The sequence below is a fragment of the Rhinichthys klamathensis genome, unplaced genomic scaffold (genome assembly GCF_029890125.1).
Source record: "Rhinichthys klamathensis goyatoka isolate OS25496 unplaced genomic scaffold, OSU_Roscu_1.1 h1tg000325l_1, whole genome shotgun sequence".
In the NCBI taxonomy this organism is placed as follows: Eukaryota; Metazoa; Chordata; class Actinopteri; order Cypriniformes; family Leuciscidae; genus Rhinichthys; species Rhinichthys klamathensis.
In genome coordinates, this window is record NW_026606840.1 from 2,459,361 (window position 1) to 2,482,824 (window position 23,464).

Here is a 23,464-nt window from a genome sequence, read left to right on the forward strand (position 1 = left end):
TATACTGACACCCATTTGCCTATAATTTGCTGGATAAACAACATTGCTGTCAACACTGATTCGTTTTAAGAGTTTGAAAAAAAAACTTAATGACATTCTTTTTTAATTCTCCTCTATTTTTCCTCTAGATATCTCTGTGGTATTCCAAAGCATATAATAGGAACAGAATGTGGATTTAGCCATTTTTTGAATGCTCTAGTACTGTACGTTCTTAATTATTAGCCTTAATCTGTGTAGCTGTCATGAACGGTGGTTATTTTGAGTGCAAATCCACAGACTCTCCTAGTTTTGAATGCAAAAACCTACTCAAAGGATGCGTCATAAATTGCATACTCTCTTGATGTAGCTTAAGTCCACTGAAGGCGAGTTGAAGAACCCAATTGCAGTTTATTAAACAAAATACAGATAAAAAAAACAAGACGATGACTAGAACTTGGCTTATCTAAGAACATAACAAGAACATAAATTTGAACATAAGCCCGAACATAAACCTGAACTGACTAGACTCACCAAAAGTACAATGTTTGTGAAATAAGTATGCTTTTTCGGATGCAACCAAAGTCCAACTCAAGCAAAACAAACACTGAACAAACGTGACAAGTACAATCTCCTTATTAATTTAATTAGCGTTTTATGTCAGATGGCATCCCAACTGCACTTGTGTCACCAACTGTTACCTGGAAAGTTGGCAGAAATCTGTAATGAAGGTGCACCAGACAGCGCAAAAATGAAATCTAGCTTTAGTTGCAGTATTGAGTCAAAATAAAGTGAAAATGAATGATCACAGACATTCCTATCTGGACGAAATAAAATGTTCTCAGAGGACCACTGAAAAACAGTAATTTTTACTAAGGTTGTGTGAAAAAAACACAAACGTGTAATTCATATTGGCTTAAAATCACAAAATATGTCTGATAAACACACATTTACCCGACCTCCTCAGAGAAAACTTAATAGGCCTTAAGTCTTCTAAAGAAAAGGAAAAAAAAGGAAATTTAAGGCCCCTTCCAGCATCTGCACAACAACTGAAATGTAATTGTACTATATGTTTCTTTGTGTGTCAATATTGCTCTCATCTTTGTCTCCTTTGTCATCAAGTTGTTTTTATAACTGTGCTAAAATGTTGTTATAATGTGTACTCTGGTCAGTCTAGTTTGGTTATGTATTGCTGCTTTTACAAAAAATCAGTCAGATGCAATACAAAAATCTCAGCTTAGTCTTCTTCTAAATTCTTCTTCACTTGTCTTCCTCAACTGGGCAGCCATCAGATGGGGTCCTTGGTTTTCATATTTAGACATCTGCAAAGGGATAAAGAACCAAATAAAGGATTCTGCCCCAGTAAGCGCTACAGCAGAGCGGGTTCTTACTGTAGGAAAGTGGATACTCTGTGCCAGAGAGAAAACAAAGGCGTGATAAGTGAGTTTTGGCAGGAGAACGTAGGTGGTTATTTGTGCGCTAGCTTTTTAGGAAAGCCTCTTCTTGAACTGACACACACACACACACGTAAACAAATGCAAAGCCAACAGCTCTCGACAAAAGACGTCCTCTAGCCTAACTAATGACACAAAGCCGACAGTAAATTCTTCATGTAACCAAAACAGCTATTTGTAGGATTGAGCTGCAATACATATGCATTCTTGTAATTTGTGCTCCATTGTGGTTAAGCTACTAGTATATGACCAAAATAGCTTGTATTCACTATACAACAGAAAACGTACAGAAAAAAAAGTCTGTTGAAGGAGAAAGGCAACAGATTTTAACCCTGCAGCTCATTAAATTTACTGGTTGTCCACTTACTAAGTGTAGTTCAGCCTGGCTAGTATATGGACAGGAGACTTTATTTTTACAACTTTTCAAATTACTTTTACGTATTGATTTTGTATTAACCCTTCTCCCAGACTTAAACATTTAATCTTAAACTATGAAAATCCATCATAAAAATAAAAAATATATATTATTTTTTACATTTAATGTATTAATTATTATAATCTTAACAAATAGTGAATTAAACTACTTCAATATTTATTGTGGAAATAATTATAAAAAATCAGTCTTTCAATAATTATGTTGCTTTTCCCCCATGTTTTTTGTAAGTAGTGTACTTGTTTACAAGAAAACAGTGTCAGTGAAGAGCTTGTGATGTGATATGTGCAAACAAAGAAAAATTAAGATAAATATCACTTGCGATTTTTAGTGTTCATTTCCATTCAAGCTGTATACATTTGCCAAATTATACAAAATGTGTGAAAATATCATTTCATTTTATGCATTTAAGATATTTTTCTGTTAAATTTGCCATTAGCAAGACAAAATTGAATTTCCATCACTGTCATTTCCATCAAATAATGTTATTGTCACAAACTGCTCCGAGACACGAAGGTTGAGGATCCAAATGCAGTATTTATTGAACGGGTAATCCAAAAATGTAATCCTAACAGGCAAGGGTCATACACAAAAAACAATCCAAACAATAACTGATCAGGGCTGAGGCAAAGAGAGAAATCCGAGGGAACGGGCAGAGAATCAAGAGAACCAGGACACGGGAGAAACAGGATACAAACACGCTCAGAAATGCAGTGAGAGCTTCAGGTTCAGAAAGAATTTGAACGATGGTCGGTACTTCCTATATCCGTAGCTGGTTAATTCTGTATAACTACAGAATTAATTCTGTAAAAATGAATACCCTCCCAAAGTTTATGTATTTGTTTCAGTGCATTCCAATTTTTCTCCCTCAATCCTTTTTCAGAGAATAGACAGATTAGTCTCAGAGTTTATTTGGAATAAAAAGACTGCTAGAATTAGCAAAGCACTTCTTCAACGACCCAAATCTCTTGGGGGTATGGGCTTACCCAACTTTAGACACTATTACTGGACAGCTAATTTCAGGGTCTTTCAGTGCTGGTTAAACCAGGTCCAATCACGGTGCTCACCCATGTGGCTTGCCATGGAAGCAACTTCATGTATTCCTACTACATTAACTGCCCTGTTATAAAATGTAATTGTAAAAAATTCACTGCAAATCTGGACACAGTTTAGGCTGTATTATGGATTACAAACATTCTCTATGTATGCTCCTATAGCGTCAAACTTTGCTTTTCCACCATCAATGATGGACAAGACTTTTTCTCAGTGGGCAACATACTGTATGGCCTTTCAATGTTTAAAGATTTATATATAGATGATGTTTTTGCATCCTTTCAACAGCTCATGGATAAGTTTTCACTGCCCAGAAACAATTTTTTCCGATACTTGCAGGCTCGTAGTTTCATCCGTAATATGCACCCTCAATGTCCTAGTCTCCCCACTCCCACTCCCATAGATTTACTCCTTGAGCCAATATCTATTGGGAAAAGGATGATTTTTTTTATGACAAAATATGTTCCCTACATAGAAGCTCACTGGCATCTATAAAAACTCAGTGGGAGGAAGACTTATTAGAATATATTTTAGATGAACTATAGGAGAGTATTTTATACAGGGGGCATTCCTCATCTGTGTGTGCCAAACATGGATGGATCCAATGCAAAATACTTCATCGTACTCATTGGACTAAGGTCAAACTCTCTAAAATTTATTCTGACATTGATCCTATCTTTGACCGTTGTCGTCAGGCTCCTGCAACCCTGGCACATACACTCACCGGCCACTTTATTAGGTACCCCATGCTAGTAACGGGTTGGACCCCCTTTTGCCTTCAGAACTGCCTCAATTCTTCGTGGCATAGATTCAACAAGGTGCTGGAAGCATTCCTCAGGGAGTTTGGTCAATATTGACATGATGGCATCACACAGTTGCCGCAGATTTGTCGGCTGCACATCCATGATGCGAATCTCCCGTTCCACCACATCCCAAAGATGCTCTATTGGGTTGAGATCTGGTGACTGTGGAGGCCATTTTAGTACAGTGAACTCATTGTCATGTTCAAGAAACCAATTTGAAATGATTAGAGCTTTGTGACATGGTGGAAGTAGCCATCAGAGGATGGGTACATGGTGGCCATAAAGGGATGGACATGGTCAGAAACAATGCTCAGGTAGGCCGTGGCATTTAAACGATGCCCAATTGGCACTAAGGGGCCTAAAGTGTGCCAGGAAAACATCCCCCACACCATTACACCACCACCACCAGCCTGCACAGTGGTAACAAGGCATGATGGTTCCATGTTCTCATTCTGTTTACGCCAAATTCTGACTCTAACATCTGAATGTCTCAACAGAAATCGAGACTCATCAGACCAGGCAACATTTTTCCTGTCTTCAACTGTTCAATTTTGGTCTTGCAAATTGTAGCCTCTTTTTCCTATTTGTAGTGGAGATGAGTGGTACCCGGTGGAGTCTTCTGCTGTTGTAGCCCATCCGCCTCAAGGTTGTGCGTGTTGTGGCTTCACAAATGCTTTGCTGCATACCTCGGTTGTAACGAGTGGTTATTTCAGTCACTGTTGCCCTTCTATCAGCTCGAACCAGTCTGGCCATTCTCCTCTGACCTCTGGCATCAACAAGGCATTTCCGCCCACAGAACTGCCGCTCACTGGATGTTTTTTCTTTTTCGGACCATTCTCTGTAAACCCTAGAGATGGTTGTGCGTGAAAATCCCAGTAGATTAGCAGTTTCTGAAATACTCAGACCAGCCCTTCTGGCACCAACAATCATGCCACGTTCAAAGTCACTCAAATCAACTTTCTTCCCCATACTGATGCTCGGTTTGAACTGCAGGAGATTGTCTTGACCATGTCTACATGCCTAAATGCACTGAGTTGCCGCCATGTGATTGGCTGCTTAGAAATTAAGTGTTAACGAGCAGTTGGACAGGTGTACCTAATAAAGTGGCCGGTGAGTGTATGTTTTGGTTCTGCCCAACCCTACATGGATATTGGACTGATATATTTGAGACAATGTCGGAGGTAGCTGAGACAGCAATTGAACCTGTGGCTATAACAGCACTATTTGGTACACTTTCTCTGCCTGTTCACTGTTCACGGTACAAGGCGGATTTTGTGGCATTTGTGTCCCTCCTGGCCAGACGTCGGATTTTACTGCATTGGAAATAATCTGTTCCACCTACTCACTCCTAGTGGATTTAAGATGTTTTTCACTTTATTAAACTGGAAAAAATCAGATACTCACTGAGGGGCTCTTTCAAGAACTTTTACAAAATGTGGGGTTCTCTTCTTGCATACATGGAGACATACACTCCCTGCATACTGAACAAATAGTTAATAATTGTACTCTGTTAAACATTTATCTTGGTTGGCACGTTTTTTTTTTTTTTTTTTTTTTGGGGTGGGGGTTGTTTGAGGGGTAATTTTTGCATATTTGGTACTGTATTTGGTATATTTGTACATTCTTATTTGGGGTCAACAATTGTTCCATTTATATAAGGTAGGTCCTGGATCCCTGCCTATCTTCTGATCCTACCACTTTTTTTTCTACATAATGTTAAATTGTAAATCTTTGTTATGGAATGTTTGGAATTTTCGGAATGTTCAGCATATTTAAACAATGTACACTCATTCATTCCCTGCAAAGTCTTGTATGTTGTTACAGTTACTTAACACATAATTTGAGATGAATTTGAAATGACATTGAGGTGGGAATTTTCATTATCTTCAGAAAAAATCTCCAGTGATTCATATACGCTACCATTAGAACATTTGGGGTCAGTAAGATCTCTTATGCTCTCCAAGACTGCATTAATTTGATCAAAAACACAATAAAAAAGATTGGTATATTATTATATCTTAAAATAACTGTTTTCTATTTCAATATATTACAAGTTGTAATTCTGTTATGACAAATCAGAATTTTCATCATCATAACATCATTACACGCTTTGAAAAGCGCCACGTTTTATTTTGTGTCACCATACTTGGTCGTAGACTTGTAGTCGAGACCGCCTAAACCGAGACCAAGACACTACCAAGACCAGATGGTATCGAGACCAAGACAAGACCAAGACCAAGACCAAGACCAAGACAGACCAAGTCGAGACCAAGACCAAGTCGAGACTAAGACCGAGACCAAGTCGAGACCGGAGGGGAAAAAAACATTAGTGTTGAAGCTAAGCAATAACTTGTCAAATGTTGTTTTGCATTTGCCTGCCTATCTCTGCTGATTTCGAAGTCTCCAAATGAATCCATTCTGCAACTTTTAAATACATAATTATATTCAAAAACGAAATTATAGGCTTAAGTGCAGGATCCGAAAGTTGGTCGTTTTTGTCGCTATGGTTACACACACACACACACACACACCGTTGGCGGTGCGCTCAAAGTCATCTGTCAGTTGTGCAGTTACCCAAAATCTCCTGAATGATGGTAAAACCCATCATGTCACTGATATGTGTTTTACTAAATATTAATATATCAAAAACTGTACATGATATGTGTTTTTTAAATCAAGTGATCAAAGTGCTCGTTGCCGCTGCGATCAGTGGCGCGGATACAGTGTTTTCTCGCGTGGCTCGCGCGCACCGCACTGTCTTCACCCGGACGCGCGCTTCAATACGTTGCGGATATCGTCGTGGATATTGTAGTATTGTATTGCTCAATCCCCTGACCACTATGTCGGTCTGAGACAGCGAGACCTAGACAAGACCGAGAGGTCCGAGACCAAGACAAGACCGAGACCAAAGACCGTCAAGGCCGTGACAAGACCGAGACCACGTAAAAGTGGTCTCGAGACCGGTCTCGAGACCAAGACCGGTCTCGAGACATACATCACTACTTGGTCGAGTTACACTAATCGTGTAACTGTATTTAAATAAGGAAAACGTGGAGGTGTTTGGTCGCTTCTCTGTTTCGATCCTAATGAATGAACTGGGCTAAGCTAAGTGCTAACAAAGTTTCGCCGCAAGACAGAGACGAGACAGGTATGTATCAACTCGTCTTAGTTAAGGGGAAAACATAGTTTAATATGAAAAAACGGTGGAGTTTAACAGTTTATTTTTTTCATATTTCTGTATAACCATAAATTATGGATTATTTAAGTCTATTTTGCTCCTATGTGGAAAAAAATCCAGCAAAACGCGCTGGCACGTTTGTCGACCCCAGAGGGTTAAAAGACGCTATAGTGCTGCAAGTAAGGGTATAACATCTGCCACAGATGCATCAGATGAGCTTATCTCTTTTGTTATCTGCTCAAAGGGGGCATGTTTGCTGCATTTACTGTATAAAGCGCACACCTCTCACTCTATGCTGGTTACTATTTGATCGCGTCATCAAAAACGTCATTGTTCGGTAAAATTTATTCAGTCTTTTTATTTATTTTGGTTGCCGAACATTCAGTGCATCCCTAATATAAGGGGAGCCTGGAGAACATGTCAACAGCTTTTTCGTCTTCATGGACTGTTTTGTTTGTACGCTTCATCCTGAAACCTTCAAAAAGGTAATCATGGCTTGTGAAAAACGCTCAGGAAGTGTGTGCATTGATGACACACAACTTGTGTGTTTATTGTTTGGGCTCAGAGCATGCACGATCAGTCCCTGAGGGATCTGCTTGTGCCATTGTGAGTTTTTTCCCTTGAGAAAATTCCACTCTCGTCTGCTCTCTTCTCGAGGGAAGAGGGACAGACATCTGTACCAGGCGAGTAAGGTCCCGCTTGCGCTGAGGTAGAGCAGAGACTGGAATCGTGGGGTCTTTCAGAGGGAGCTCGCTGAGGAGGTTGAGAGAGTTGTTAATCTCTCACGCCCTTCAGAGACTCACGAGAGTGAGCTGCAGGATGAGGATGTGTTGTCACTAACATCCTCTGATCTAGCAGCGAGTGCTCTGCTGTGTATAAAAACAACCAGCCCAAGAGAGCAGGAGATGGCTGATGAGGATGTACAACCCAAACCCTCACAGCCACCCTGCACCCTGTTATGGAACGCGCTTCAACAAGGCTTCTGCTGTCGTTGGAGCGCATGAGGGAAGATACCGCTCGTGAAAGACTTGACGAATGGATTCTTTCCAGCCATACAGCTCCAGCTCTCGTGAGCCTTCCATTCCTGCCGGATCTACACAATGAGATCGGAAAGGCATGGAAGAACCTGTATTCAGCATGCATTCATCGCCATCAGTGAACTACACTGATGTTGAGGGGATGCGCGAACATGGTTATGTGTCGATGCCCCAATTGACGAGATGTTCGCAAAGTATCTCACGGCTGGAGAGGCATCGACACTAAGTGCTCCGGCCCTGCCTTTTAAGCCACTAAAATATGACAGCACACTTAAATGGCAGGGCATACGAGGTGGCGGGTCTGGCTGGTGATGCCTTGCACACAATGATGGTGTTGTAAGCATACCAGGCTGATCTGCTGACAGATTTGAAGCATTTAAATCTCTCACCCCCAAGCGCCTCTTGCATCAGCCTGAGGCTGGACCTATTATGTTATTCCTTCAATTTGGAACCCTTCTGTAGGTCTGGCGCCGGGTTTGGTAGTAAGTGCGCTCTTTTGTGCTCTTATGGTGATAGGCCTCCATTTTGTGAATGTCGTTTAGGCCATCGCTCTATGGGCAGCAGGTTGAGCTCTGATGGTCTTCTCTATTTACGTGAGTTTTTAGTAAGGTTGAATAATAGGCCACGGTTCCTTGTTAGGAAGTATTAAGGGGGTGTTAAATATGGTTTTCATAGGATGGTGAAATTAGGGCCCTGAAGTTCCCATATATAGGTAGGATATGCATACCCTTCCCATAGGCCCTCTCTTAGGTTAGAGTCGTCAGGCTTATATAACGGGTAGTGCCAAACTGTAGTAGTGAACAGGTTGGCTGTATGGAAAATTCTCTAGTGAGGCCACCTTTCATCCGAGCACCTATTAGACATTGTTTGTGTCAGATGGTTTTCGATGGCTTAGGCTTAGTAACTAGGAAATTGGTGGCGGTTTGCTAAGCATTCTCGCCTGGAGCCTCTCAGAATCTGAGTGTAGGTTCCTTAGAGCTAGAACCCATCATGATAATTTATTCCTGTAAATCTAGTTGTTCCTACTGGCCTCCTCTTACTACAAAAGTTGTCTAGCCAAGGCCTGCCTTTTGCACTAGGCGTAAATATGCTAGTGGTGTTACAGGGTAGATAGCAGCATAGGTAGCAGGCTATCTTCAAAAAGCCTCTCATGCAGATATCTCATGGGCGTTGTCAGGCCTTTTCTCTCTAGAAAGTAAGAAGCAGTATGCTCAGGCTTCCGCCCTTTAGAGCTGAGTATTGCAGCTAGTTTATCCAGCTAGGCCTTAAAATTGAAAAAGGATTTTTTCCGCTGAGTCCCTTGAATAAAATAATTCAAGTCATAAGGTTGAATGTTGTTGGCCGCTTATTGTGGCAGCCATTTCCTTGGGTTTAGTAGAGAATTTAAAATCTGTCTTATAAAAAATACAAGAAAATATGCCTCGTCCCTGATACATTCCCCAGGGTCATGCTGATAGTACTCCCCTTGTTAGGGGATCATCTACTCTCCAGGACCATTTTGACAGAAAGGGCGACGAAGTTACTTGCAAAATACGCTACGCGGTATTAAAATACAGCAGTACTGCCGTGCAAAGGCAAAAGTAACTTCGTTTTTGGTCGAAAATGAGTTATTGATATTTTTGGCACATTAAAGACCTCCTTTATCATGTTGATAAGTATCTTGAGTCAATTTCATTGTTTTTTTTTGAGAAAATAATGGGTTGTCTTAACCGTAACTTCCAAAAGCCCATGAGAAACCAAGGCAGAACACCGTAATACCAGTTCTACCAGAAAGACTCGGGAGAATAAATACTGTAACAATAAATACATTTATTGATAGCCCAGCAAGCAATAATGTTCTTTGGCGTAGGCCCCGTCCATAGCTCGCAATCCGGGGTCCGGACTCTGCATTTCCTGCCTGAAGACGAAGGCAGGGGCGCAGCCGACCCCCTGTGAGGTATAGGAAGGGACCATCCTGGTGGTGGTGGGGAGGATGGAGGGGAAGGGACCATCCTGGTGGTGGGCAGGATGGAGGTGAATGAAAGCGTCAGCATCTGCGAACTCAAACATGTGTAAGTACTGGTCTTTTATACCGCAAGTATTAGACACGATTGGATAGATGAGAAGGTAATAAGTGACGTAGCAATTGAGTCTTCCTGGCAGAACTTAACGCTAAAGCTTCCATTTACGGCTCTTTGGCTTTGTTTTGGAACGCTCATATTGAGTTACGGTACTCTGCCTTTGTTTAGCCGCGCGTCAATATAAAGTTACTGTGCCGGCGTTCTATCAAATAATGCTACCAATCAGATTATACGGTGTTCTGCCTTTGTTTTACTCTCCATTAAAATTGAAATTACGATGTAGCCTGTGTATTTTGTACAGCTACCGTCCGTCCCTGTAACTTCTGATGTCCTCAGAGCTTTGTCCTGCACTAATGCGGTCAGAACATTTAGTATGCTCTCAACCCGCTCCATCGACAAACGTGCTATATCGATTGCGAAGGATATGCAGAGTTATTGTATCTTGCACCCAGTTCTTGTACCGGACCTAGTTGAAACAATCATGCATAGCTGGCAGAGTGCCTAAACTTCGCCGGCGCCTTCAGCTCCGCCCTGAACACGGTCGAGCTGACGCGGGACTAATATATCACAGGGAGGGATAATAATGAAGCAACAAGGGTATGTTGGTGCATACAACATAATGAAGCAAGAAGTGCTGGTGCATACAACATCAGAACAGCTGTTAAAAGCATGCATACAAAACACAGCGTCCGAAATAAATCCGCGGGACGAGGGAAGTGCACGCACAATAATAGGGCAGACAGCTGAAACCAACGCATACTGAAAAGACGCAGAACACAGAAGGTTGTGCTATAAATGCATTAGTCGTCTAGGTAGTCCAGAACGCGCTGCCTACTGAGTCCTAAGGGTTAAAGCACTGCAAACAAACGCCTGTGAAAGTATGCGTCTTTCAGATCCATCGCTATAAACCAGTCTCCGGGTCGAATGTGCGTGAGGATCTGTTTTATCGTGAACATTTTGAACGCGTGTTTAGCAAGTCTTATGCCACTCGGTAGCACTTGAAGATACTCTTTAGTCTTTACCGCTATGGAGGTATTTTGTCATGTAATGTATTAATAGGGCCACCAGAATGCAACAAAAGCACAATAAGTAGAAGGCTATTGGTAATTGTAAATCATACAAAATGAATGCCATGATCACTAGATTTTATACAGGTGTTACTATAATGATTTTGTTAATGGTGATCAGCAACCAAATATTGATATTGTGGAAGTTACTGCCTTTTGCCTTGGCATGACTTCTCACTTTTTGCTGACAATACAAAGGCAGAGTACAGTAGGGTTGTGCGATATCTACCAATTTGGCATCAGACGATGTGTACAGTGAAACATCGCGATGGACGATGATATCGGAGTAGGGGCGGGGCTAACATTCAAATTTTTCACTTAAGCAATAAGCCCCGCAAAGCCGTGTTTTACAGTGGATTTAGAACAACTTAGAGGCGTAGGCACAGATATTTTCCTCTACATCTCATCAGCAATTTTGATTTCGGCACGCTCTGCAGCAGCTGAGCACTAAAGCCCCGTTCACACTACAAGCGACTTTGTCGCTGCATGTCGCCAGTGGCTGGCGATGAGGCCGCTAGTGGGAGTTCCCACTACTGGTTGCCTTTATGAATGACATCCAATGATGTGGAGAAGGATCATACGCGCTCCGCTCCTATTGGTTGTCGCTCCCGAAAGTCGCTCCTCATTTGCATAAAGTTAAACAGATCTCAACTTTGTCGCGTCGCCAGACACGCCCCATCCGGTCGCCAACGGTCGCTGTCGCGCGTGTCGCCGGAAATCGCCAGCTCCCCATTGAAATGAATGGTATCGCGTCGCTTGGTCGCGTGTAGTGTGAACGGGGCTTAAGAGCGAATGTACAGTGACGTGACAGAACTGCCAGATTCACACTGTGCTTTCGCGCTGTGGCTGAGACGGACGCGCTCAACGCTTGTCGTATATCACAACTATTCAGTGTTTTTAACCACATAATGTTTATTTTAGGTTTCAGACATTTAAATACATGTAATATATAGCAAAACAATATATTTATAGTTTGTAAAATACACAATGGTGTCTATGGAAGCAGCAATAACAACCCATTCACATATATTTCCTGACGGGTTTTATTAATATCAGACACACAGTGTAAGTAACTATAAAGTCAACTCTATTCTTCTCTCAGTTCACCGCCCATGTATTTCGGGAGAAACTGATGAATTCACGTGCTGTAATAAACCCAAAATCGCGATGCTGGCTTAACATTGTGATGTCTGTCAGCCATCACGATGGACGATGATATCGTCTATCGGCACAACCCTAGAGTACAGTACCTTTAAAATAGTGGTCAAAAGTCAAGTTTGAGCTACAAATGTTGTTATGTAGATCATTTTCATTACTTAAACATCTAATTGCCAGATTTTCAGTGTCCTACCTATAATTAATTTGGCGGGACAACTAAAAATCTTTAAAGTCATTTTTCTCATTTCCACACTATAGTGAGTTAAGGTATTTTGCCTTTGTAGGGCAGAGTAGTTACAAGTACAATGCAATATCACTTGTGAAGCAAACATCCACAAGCAAATGAAAGTCGCTTCCCGAAGCTGGCCATTCTAGCGAGACGTTATCTCTGTATTCCCGGGACATCTGTGCCATCTGAGAGGGTTTTTTCTGCGCGGGTCTAACTCAACAGGCTGCGCTCCAGACCACATCATGTAGACATGTTACTTTTTTTAAATAAAAACTAGACAATGAGTGGATTGAGGTAGGCCTGCTTTTTTTATTTGACGAAAAAACTTAGTCTGGAGGAGAAAAAGCTTCAAACGGATTCAGTGATTCTTTTTGTCATCTTAATTTGTTAATTATTTAAGTTAAAAAAAATATTTAGTTTTTTATTTATATTATTTTATTCTGTTTTTCTCTGTTGTCACTGTCAAGTGCGTGAACATTTGATGTGAATCTAGGTTCTGTTGTTGATCTGTTCTGCTGTTTGCACGTTAAAATAAACCCGTGACATTTTCTTTTGTATTTTTAACAGGTCACAGGCACTCGTCAATTTTATTTTTATTTAATTTAATAGGCTATTATAATCTTATCAGTTACTCGAATAACGAGTGGCGGTTGTCGGTCGGGAAAATTAACCAAAATGAGCAAACCACTCAAACTAGCGCACAACATCAACGTCATCGTTCTCAGCCACTCTGTTCGCTGATTGGACCGGTAAAAAATTGACCGGAGAAAACCAAAGAATACACCGCAATCCCAGACGTAGTACAGAAGGAAAATGAAAATTGAGCGGAAGTACGTAGGAGGGCGGAGCCAGGCTACCTCAGCATGGCAGCGTGGGTAGATCGTTTCCCATAGCGTTCTGACGCAGTGCGAGTTCCCTTTCGTAAGGGTCCCTGAGAACAGGGAACGATACACTGCGTCTTTACGCCATGCCTTGGGGATGCCTGCTGAACAGTCCCCTCAGACGATAAGCTGTTGACATGTTCTCCAGGCTCCCCTTATATACTTCCGGGTCGCACTAGTGATGATGTCATAGGCTGTCGCCGGCCAGTAGGATTGCCATGATTAGATAAGCGTTTCAGACACCGGTTCACACAGAGGCGTTCCCCATAGCGTTCTGACGCAGTGTTTCGTTCCCTGTTGGGAACATAGGTTACAGTCGTAACCTGAGACATTTTTTCCTGCTTAAAATTGGACACTATAACAATATCATATTAACATTTTCATTAATTTTTTATTTATTTGCAATTTGCAATTTATTTGCATTGTTCCACATCGGACAAATTTAAAACATTTGACATTTTCGCATATAAAAAAGAAATATATTCGTTGAAAACATAAATTTATTTAACCAGACACTTGAACAAACACATTTATCCAGTTTGTATTACAAATTTCATATTTAATAAAAAGTAACATTTCATTTCCAGCTGGTACTCTCAGGCAACATTGTACCATAGTGGAACACAAGTATTACCAAACCATCATATCATCTAGTTATCATTTCAAGTTATAATATCCATCTTCATTCTCATCACCATCTTCGCTCTCATCTTCACTCTCATCTTCACTCTCTCCCTGCATGATTCCCCATGTCCCTATGTCACTATGGCCTAATCTTCCTCATTACAGTATGACACCTCATCCTTACCCTCATGAACTGGCAGTTGTGTTTTATACCTTTTTTAGGTACTATAGAAAATGTGCAGGTCATAATATTTGAAGATATAGTATGTGAATTACTATTCTTACAAGTGCATTACAAGACTCTTTTCCTTACAATTAGCCTATTTGTATTCCAACCAGTGGGGGAGGCAGAAAGTAGATGAGTAGAGGCACTTTTTTGCCTCTAAAAGTGTGGGTGAGCCGTACTAATTTAATTGCATCATCCAATGTTTTTCAACTGGCTTAATTTGGGAGAATGTTTTTTTTTTTTTTATGAGGGCGCTATTCACTAAAAGTCAAGGTATGGCAGGTTCAAATGACGTTATATAATCTAACAATATTACGTGACGATATCAATTCAAGTAAGTCAAAAACGACAGATAAGAACAAGACACAACTGCAGATGCAACATTAACCAACAGCACCAACCGATTTAAAAACCTAAAAAATATGTTTAACAATATTTGGAAATAACCTGGTAACAGGCAGCTATATGAATGAATAAAAACAATGTATTGTATCTGTTTAAAGTTTTATTTACTCCTTCACTATTTGTTTGTGTCTGCCGTTTGGACAGTTCACACAAAAATGAAAATTCAGTAATTATTTACTCACCTTGATGTTGTTTTAAAGCCTTATTACCTTATTTTTTTCGGAACACAACAATACTTAAAAAAAAAATCCCTGTTGCGCTTTCATGAAGTAAAAAAAAAAAAAAAGAGGATTCAAATGTCATAAATAATCCCATGCAAATCGTGCTATTTTTCTTCTGAATATATACTGGGTTTGGCGAGAAACAAACCAAAAATGTTAAATCTTGGCCTCGCCGTTGCTACATACACGCAAGCGCGGAGCAGTTCGCCCAGGGAAAGTTACAGTATAAACCTCAGAAGAGTATGTGTATTTATCTCTGTTGTGCTCAGTTCGTCAGACAGTCAGAATGACAATTTTTTGCATGAACATTAGAGCAAATAATAGGCCTACTGTATATACCCAAGTCAATGTATTATTCTTTTCTTTTTGTATTAATACAAAAATACTAATTAGTATTTAAAGATATTTAATTGACAACTAATTTAATAATTTATATCTTGATGCATTTTATTTATAATTAATTTTTTAGCACTTGGGTATGGCAAGGTGGCTTACAGTACTGTTTCTCAACCTTTTTTCAGTCAAGGCACCCTTTGAAAATTTAAAACAATTTGTGGCTCCCTACACTAATGTTGTCACGATACTACTTTGATACTATACCTTGAAATGTATTGTTCCCTTTCGTAAGGGAACTCCCGCTGCATCGATACTCTACGCTTTGGGGAATGCCTTCGGCATGTAGTGTCTAAAGTCAACTATGGAATCATTCCAATCTCGATTGGTGTAGCGTCATTACGTCACTCATGACGTCGCATGTGACGGTGATCCGGAAGCTATAAAAGGTCACAGGAAACAGGAAGTGTTAGCTTCTGGTCTTCAGCAAGCGTTTTGTGTCAAACTGTCTGTCTTATTTGGTGTTGTCTGTCACTTGTATTGAGATATTCTATGGCGAATAAAGATAAGCTATTCAGGCAGTGTGTGTCCCCTTGCCCGCACTATTTGAGTGAGGGTGACACACACGTGCTTTGTGTAGTTTGTCTGGGAGTGGAGCATGCACAGGCAGTGCTCGAGGGCGCTGTCTGTGCTAACTGTGAAACAATGACCCTGAGAACGCTTCGCTCCCGCCTGGCCATGTTCGATGAGACTGGACAGGCTCGCGTTCCCCGTGGATCAGGTCCCGCGTCTGTCGAGGCAGCGCGGCGCCTGCATTCATGGGGATCACAAAGGGAGTTAGTGGATAGTGCTGAGACGGCTTCGGCCCTTTATCAGCACTCTGAAACTAGCTGCCAGGGTCTCGCGCAGGGTGCGGAAGCCCGTAGCGCCTTCTTCCGCCCCTTTTACGGACCTGATGCTCGAACTATCTGGCTCCGAGGAGATTTCGGGCATCGAGGCAGGAGAATGTGAGGATTCGTCACCCCATTCCCCTGCCTCAGAGGAGCTGCTAGAGGTTGTGACTAGAGCCGTGGCCAAGTTAAAGATCGACTGGCCACAAGAAATGCAGGAAGCGACACAAAAGAGTAAACTAGATGAGCGCTTCCTGCAGGCTCAGCCACAGCCTCTACGCCGGAGTCTGCCATTTTTTCCCGATCTCCACACCGAGGTGTCGAGATCGTGGAATAAGCCCTTCTCCTCACGTCTATCTGGCCCCAATGTGCATATATATTCTAACATATTGGGTGCCAGGGAGGAGGGCTATGGGATGATGCCCAGGGTTGAAGAGACATTCGCCTCACATCTCTCCCCTGACCTGGCATCATCCCTGCGGGCTCCGGTGCTTCCCACCAAGCCCGTACAACATTAGCCTTGGTTGGGAAGGCATATATGGCGGCAGGTCGGGCTGGTAGTTGTCTGCATACAATGGGGCTGTTGCAGGCATACCAGGACGACCTCCTCAAAGAGGTGGACGACAGCGGTGAGGTTGCCTTCAGCGACATCAGAGAGATGCGTCGAGTGGCTGACTTGTCTCTCCGTGCTACCAAGGAGACGGTCCGTGCCATCGGCTGCTCCATGGCAGCACTGGTAGCCACCGAGAGACACTTGTGGCTGAATCTGTCGGGCATCGGGGACAAGGACAGGGCTTGTCTCCTCGATGCCCCGATTTTGCCTTCTGGCCTTTTCGGCGACGGTGTCAATAACGTCGTCGATAGGTTTCAGGGGGCGAAACGACAGTCAGCCGCATTCAAAGAGCTTATCCCCGCCGTCGTTCCAGGTCTCGTGGGTCTGCTGCCAGGGGGAAGTCCCAGGAGACCGGCGCCAGCTCCTCTCCCCTTCTTAGGCAGAAGGAGAGTGTTGCCTCTCGTGCTCCCCCGCAAAAGGCCTGGAGCCAGAGACAACACCCTCAGCCGAAGCCTTCTAAACTGAAAACAGATCTGAGGACTGTTATTCAGGCAAGGAAGGCTTTGGCTAAGAGGCCCTGACGCAACGCTCCCCCCCTTCCCGCCATCAAAGGTGCCTCGGGACGCATCGACTTCCAGAGAATGTATTGCACAAAGTGTTCCTTCAATATCTATAGCCCTGAAACATTCGCTACCTCTCACGAGGCCTGTAGAAAAAATTATTTGGTTAGTTCCTGCCAGAAAGTTGCTTCAGGTCACCGAAAAAATAAGTACAAAACCTGATGTCAGTCCTGAGAGACTGGTCCCCCTAGTAGATTATTTAGACACCTGGAAGGGTCTTTAAAATATTTCTGAATGGGTCCTGAATACAGTTTAGAAAGGATATAGAATCCAGTTCCAGTATAGACCACCTAGATTTAGTGGTATTACTCACACACTGGTATCTCCTGACCAGGATCAGGTGATGGAACATGAAGTCCAGTCTCTTTTAGCCAAGGAGGCCATAGAATATGTGCCCCCCGTATTCTTTGCCCTGAGGCACTTCCTTGTAGACCTCAGAGGCCATCATGTTCCCGCTAGGACAGACAATATGTTGGTGGTCTCTTATATCAACCGCCAAGGAGGTCTGAAATCATGCCCTCTTTCTATACTGGCGCATCAGATTCTTCTAGAGTCCCAGGATAAATTTCTCTCTGTCAGATCTATTTATTTTCCTGGAGTTGATAATGGGGAGCAGATATCCTGTCGAGGCAGGGCCTGAAGCCCGGGGAATGGCGGCTCCACCCTGAAGTAGTTGAGCTCATATGGAGAGAGTTTGGCCGAGCGGAGGTTGACCTGTTCGGAGGTTGACCTGTTCGCCTCTCATGAGAACTCCCACTGTCCGCTCTGGGACTCTCTCTCACATCCAGCTCCTTTGGGCCTGGATGCCATGGTACAGATATAGCCGAGGTCACGTCTATACGCTTTTCCCCCGATTGCTCTGCTCCCTGGGGTTCTGGAAAGGGTCAGGAGGTACGGTGTGAGTTTACTCCTTGTAGCTCCATACTGGCCGGCCCGAATTTGGTTCTCGGACCTTATAAGTCTCTTGGAGAGTCCTCCCTGGCGAGTCCCTATTAGGAGAGATCTTTTTTCCCAAGCCGGTGGTACAATATTTCATCCACGGCCGGAGCTATGGAGACTATGGGTCTGGCCCCTGAGGGGGACCAACCCATAAATAGGTTGCCCTCTCCATCGAGGTGGTTAGGTCATCCATTCTAGAACCACACTCTACTAGGAACTAAATATTTTTAAGAAAGGTTAGGTACAGCTTTGAACCCAGCTAAATACTGCCCACTGGCTTCAGTACTGGCATTCCATCCTATTCACTAACGGGACCTCCCGTTCATGCTTAGGGCCTCTGTGGCGGCCTCAGTGCCCTCCGCAAGCTTCTAAAGGTGAGCTCGTAGGGACATTCCCACTGAAAAACTCCATGTTCCTGTATATTGGAGGATGAATCCTGTCATTTAGCAGGCTGCTAAGGCTGACGGGTTATCCCTGGCACCCGTCATATACTGTAGATGAGTTATATGAGAGTATATAAGAATCTTTTGAGTCTGCTTCCTGTTCGTCCTACTCTCTGGAAGAGCGGTGGCATTGCCCCCTCTTACTCGAGTGCGTGGGAGCCACTCTATCTTATCTCTGTATCGACACTGAGACCTTCAGGTCCACTAACACCGACTGAGGGGCCATGTACAAAGGGCATGCTTTAACGGAGGCCTGGGCGACCTCCGACTGCATTGGTATGTTACCTTGAGTTGGCAGTTCACCTCGCTTTGAGCCACCGCTGCTCAGCGAGCTAGTACTGGTCTGAAAAGACAACATCGCGACTGTCGCGCTAAGCTTTCCTCGCATGTCACAACTCGCCCGTCACCTCCTCCTTGGAGTCAGAAGCTTCTGAGGTCGCTTCATTCCACTATAAAATTCTTCCGGCCTGCTCAATTGTGCCGCCAACACAATTGAGTTGTGTTGGCGTTGGTGGCACAATTGAGCAGGCCCGAAAAATTTTATACGAAAAATCCCCTGTGAGCCTTCAAAGAAAGCGGCTATTTGATTCATTATCATTTGGTGCTGTTCAATTTCAGTGATTTTCATCACACTCAGGTGTTGAGCAGAAATGCTCCTGAAACTCAGTGAATTTCATCACACTCAGGTGTTGAGCAGAAATGCTCCTGAGGCTCAGTGAATTATCACACTTAGGTGTTGAGCAGAGTTGCTCCTGGGCTCAGTGAACTATCACACTCAAGTGTTGAGCAGAGATGCTCCTGAAGCTCAGTGATCCTCACATCTAGTGTTGAGCAGTGCTCCTGTCTTGTTTGCGCATGTCGCTGGCACCTACTGTGCTAAGTCAGGAGTGGAACAGGTCTTGATAGTTGCCCCTTATTGGCCCAACCAGATCTAGTTCCCTTGACAGCCTTCCTGACTTCCCTTGATTACATTTCAAGGACGGGGCATGATGGCATCCACATTAAAAAAACTGGACAGGGAGGTTCAGGTGGCTACCACAAATATATGTGGTAGTGACCATCACTTCTGCAAGCACCCCATTTAGATAAGGCAGTTGTGCTTCATTAAGTTAGAAGTGGAACCTATTTGTTGAATGAGTCTTCTGTCCGTGAGGAGATCCTGAGAGCGTTTCGGTCATTTCAGTGCTCTTTTTCCTGCAAGTTGGGTGAGTAGGCTGTCCTCCACCCTCATTATGATACAAACATCATATGCAGAAGCATGGAAGTACGTCCTGATCGTCAGGTTCCTGAGGGAGCAAGGGTCATCCCTGCACCCCTCTTTACCCTCTTGGGCCTATCTCTGGTGCTACTGCACTGCAGAGACTGCCCCCGAGCCACTGTAGGCAGTGAGTTAAAAATTCTGTTTTTAACAGTTCTCCTGCTCACATGGTCTCTTCTAGAGGGTAGGGACTTGCTCGCTTTCGGTCAACAACTTGTGCCTGGAATTCGGGCCGGCTAACTCTCACGAGCTGAGACCCCGGCCTGGATATGTGCCCAAGGTTCCTACCTCTCCCTTAAACTGGGACCAGGTGGTGAGCCTGCAAGCACTGCCATGGAGGAGGCAGACCCAGCCCTGGCTTTCTCTGTCCATCTGCTTCATTGTGGTTATACGTGCACAGAACGCAAGCCTTAGGACCTCAGAACAGCTCTTATCTGTTAAGGAAATCAGCAGAGAGGGAAGGCTGTTTCCAAGCGAGGTTGGCCCAATGAATTGTGGCTGCTTTCATCTTGGTGAAATTCCTGAGATACACATGTCCACTTAGGTGGTGAGCACACACTCTTAAATGAGTGTGTGCTCCCGCTTAGGCGTTGACACAGAGTGCTTCGCTGACATATATTCTAGAGTTGGGGGCTAGGGGACACCTTAGTCGAACCGCTGCTCCCCATGGGGTCCCTTCACATGAAGCCAGTTTCACCGTAAGCCCGGTTCGTTGTGTCGGCTTGCTGCGCCATTCCCCTCCTATGGACTGGTTATGTGCGCAATTCTTGCTCCAGTTGAGTTCCTCTTTAGCCGAACCCTGTCGAGTTCCTCCATACCCTTCGGCAACGGACATGGCGGAACGTCCGAAGACAGGCCTATCACTCGTATGTACTGGTGAACCTGTGTTAGGCTGGTTCCATATGCTGTGGTCCCTACGGTGATCCCATATGTGTATTCTTCCACGGTACGGCTCCCTGTGGCGAGCCCGTGTCTTCCCTTGGCAGAGCCTGCTCTGCCGTCACTGTCCGGTTGAGTCTTCCCCCTGTCATAGGCTGGAACCACCCTAGTGACATTCCATATGTTGTACTACCCGGTCATCCACCTAGTTCATATGTGTATTCTCCACATGTTACCTCCCTTCGGGCAGGATGTGGCTTCCGCAGCGTCCCTTCCTTCCTTGTTACAGGGAACGCTTTCCCAGTGGTCCTGTAGGAACAGCAGTGACTTCCCTGGCCTAAGCCCTGTCCCTTCCTGCCTTAATTGCGAGGGGATCTGGAGGCTCTTGTCTAGGCACTGGAAGGTGGCAGCTATAGTGGCGTATTCATCGTCTGACGTTCTCGACTGAAAGGGAACGTCCTGGTTGTGTATGCACACCCTGAAGGAGGGAACGGAGGACGTAGTCCCCTTGCCACTACCGCTGGACCACCGCTGACTCAGAGTTACGCTCGGCTCCTCAGCGAAAAAGCAACTTGTACGTGCATCAACTTCTGTATTTATACTCGCGCCGCGGGGGCGGAGTGTGTGATATCATCGCGCACGCTAATTCCCATTGGCTTGTTCAATAGTACTCGAAGATGATTGGCTCCCTGGCGTGATCCCCATTCAGTCGACGTCAACTACGTCCTCCGTTCCCTCCTTCAGGGAACGGGGTTCTTATACTCAACCAGGACGTTCTTCTCCCCTGCCATAGGTTTTACCAATAAATGGGTGTCTCATTTTATTAAAAATAAACTAAAATAGACTATGTTGCCTGGAGGCAACACCGTACCATAGTTAATGCATCCTTGCTGAATTAAAGTATTAATTTCTTAGTCACAGTCACAAGTGTGATTCCCACAGAATAAATAAACTGATAAAATATCTACCTTTAATGCAATAATAAGTTGATTTAGATAAAAGCATCTGCCAAATGCATAAAAAAACTTATAAAAGACTTTATTTTCTAAAATAAAAGTAGTTGAAGAAACCCAAAATTCTTCCATTTAAGGAATTATTAGTGTGAGTATTCTTAAAGTGTTGAGCCTTGCAATAGTCCCTACAGCCTCAGTTCCAGACAGACTGTACAGATTGTGCTCTTAAGTTTAATCTTTATGATGTATGTGTTTAATGTTTGTTTTTGTGTTTAAGCACGCACCAGGTCTGTTCTCTCTCTTTTGCTTTCTCCTTGTGCTCTCCATGGTCCAGTAGTGCAGTGGTGTTGAGGGAGAGTGTGGGTGACAGATCTGGGACGGCTTAGCGGCTGCTGACTGACAGAGATAGAGTTAAGGGCCGAGGGTCCTTTCTGCTCGGCCCTCCATGGAGCAAACCTACTTTGAAGCGCTGTAATTGTTTCTAATCGCAGGGTGGCTGTGGCGGCTTTAAATTTCACAAGGTCGCCACACTCAGCCAAGCAGAGCGAAGGAGAGCAAGTGATACAGGAGAGGAGGGAGACTCCTGAGATGCACTGCCTCCCCTTTATTTTCTTCTTTCCTCTTCTCCACGGAGTGTGGCGAGGAGACAGAAATTATAGATTTATCGCTTTGCCTAACTTTCCCTCTCCTTTTCTCGCCTTGCCTTCTGCCTGCAGACCAGATCGCCCAGAACCCCAAAACCATTGTGTGTCCCATGATAGACGTGATCGACCATAACCATTTTGGATACGAGGCGCAGGCAGGTGATGCCATGAGGGGAGCGTTTGACTGGGAGATGTACTACAAACGTATTCCCATCCCACCTGAGCTACAAGGACCAGACCCCAGTGACCCATATCAGTGAGTAAAGTCAGTCTTAGACCATTACATCCCAATGGCCACAACAATATATACAGTGAATATACATGGTCACAGAGACATTTTCCTGGACCAACATATTTTTTTTATCCTGGAACAACATTCCTGTCCAAATATTTTGTCTTAACCCTATCCCTACACCTAAACCTAACCATACCCATAACTTATCACTAAAATCATAGGGACATGATGAGTGAATTACACTGACGTAGAAGCACCTAACCCTGGTTTGTAAACTTAAACTTGACATAAACTGTAAACGTATCCCTCAAATCTGATTGGTTGATTAGAATGTTATTCCAGGATCAATAAAGATGTTGATCCAGGAACATGTTGTACTTGGAGAAATCATGTTCACCATATATACACTACGATTCAAAAGTACGAGTCTTCAGTGTCTCTTGATCCTTCAGAAATCATTCTAATATTCTGATTTGATTTCTTTCTTTTTTTTCAGGATTGTTTGATGAGTACAAAATCTTTTGTTTTATATAGGCTATATATTATATAAAAGATTGTGTATTCATCAAAGAATCCTGAATAAAATATATACAAACATATACATTTTCACTCTTTGTCTTTTCTTTCTCAAGAAAAGCATTGGAGAATCAAAGAACATATGCGCTGTGCTTTCAATTTCAATTGTATTTGTGCTTCATGCCATTTCTGCAATTCTGTTTAGCCTTTTTTTATGTTTTATTGATCACTCTCCAATTTACTTTATCTTTTGATCTGCCAGTCTGTTTCAAAATCTCATTTATATCTGCTGCACAGAGACATTGTGACTAACCTCATTAAACCTGCATTGTTGTACATGAATAGAAGAGAAATGTCACTATGACCAGTGACCTGCACTTATGACACCCTCAACTG

The 23,464-nt window shown here is 43.3% G+C and overlaps 1 protein-coding gene across 1 annotated transcript in view; it reads left to right on the forward strand.

The window, feature by feature from the left end:
• galntl6 (polypeptide N-acetylgalactosaminyltransferase like 6) overlaps positions 1 to 23,464 on the forward strand; it is a 290,933-nt gene that overhangs the window by 225,410 nt on the left and 42,059 nt on the right. The window contains exon 7 of the mRNA XM_056271845.1: positions 22,390 to 22,573. Within this exon, the coding sequence (XP_056127820.1) occupies positions 22,390 to 22,573 (184 nt within the window). The remainder of the gene's footprint in view (positions 1 to 22,389; positions 22,574 to 23,464) is intronic.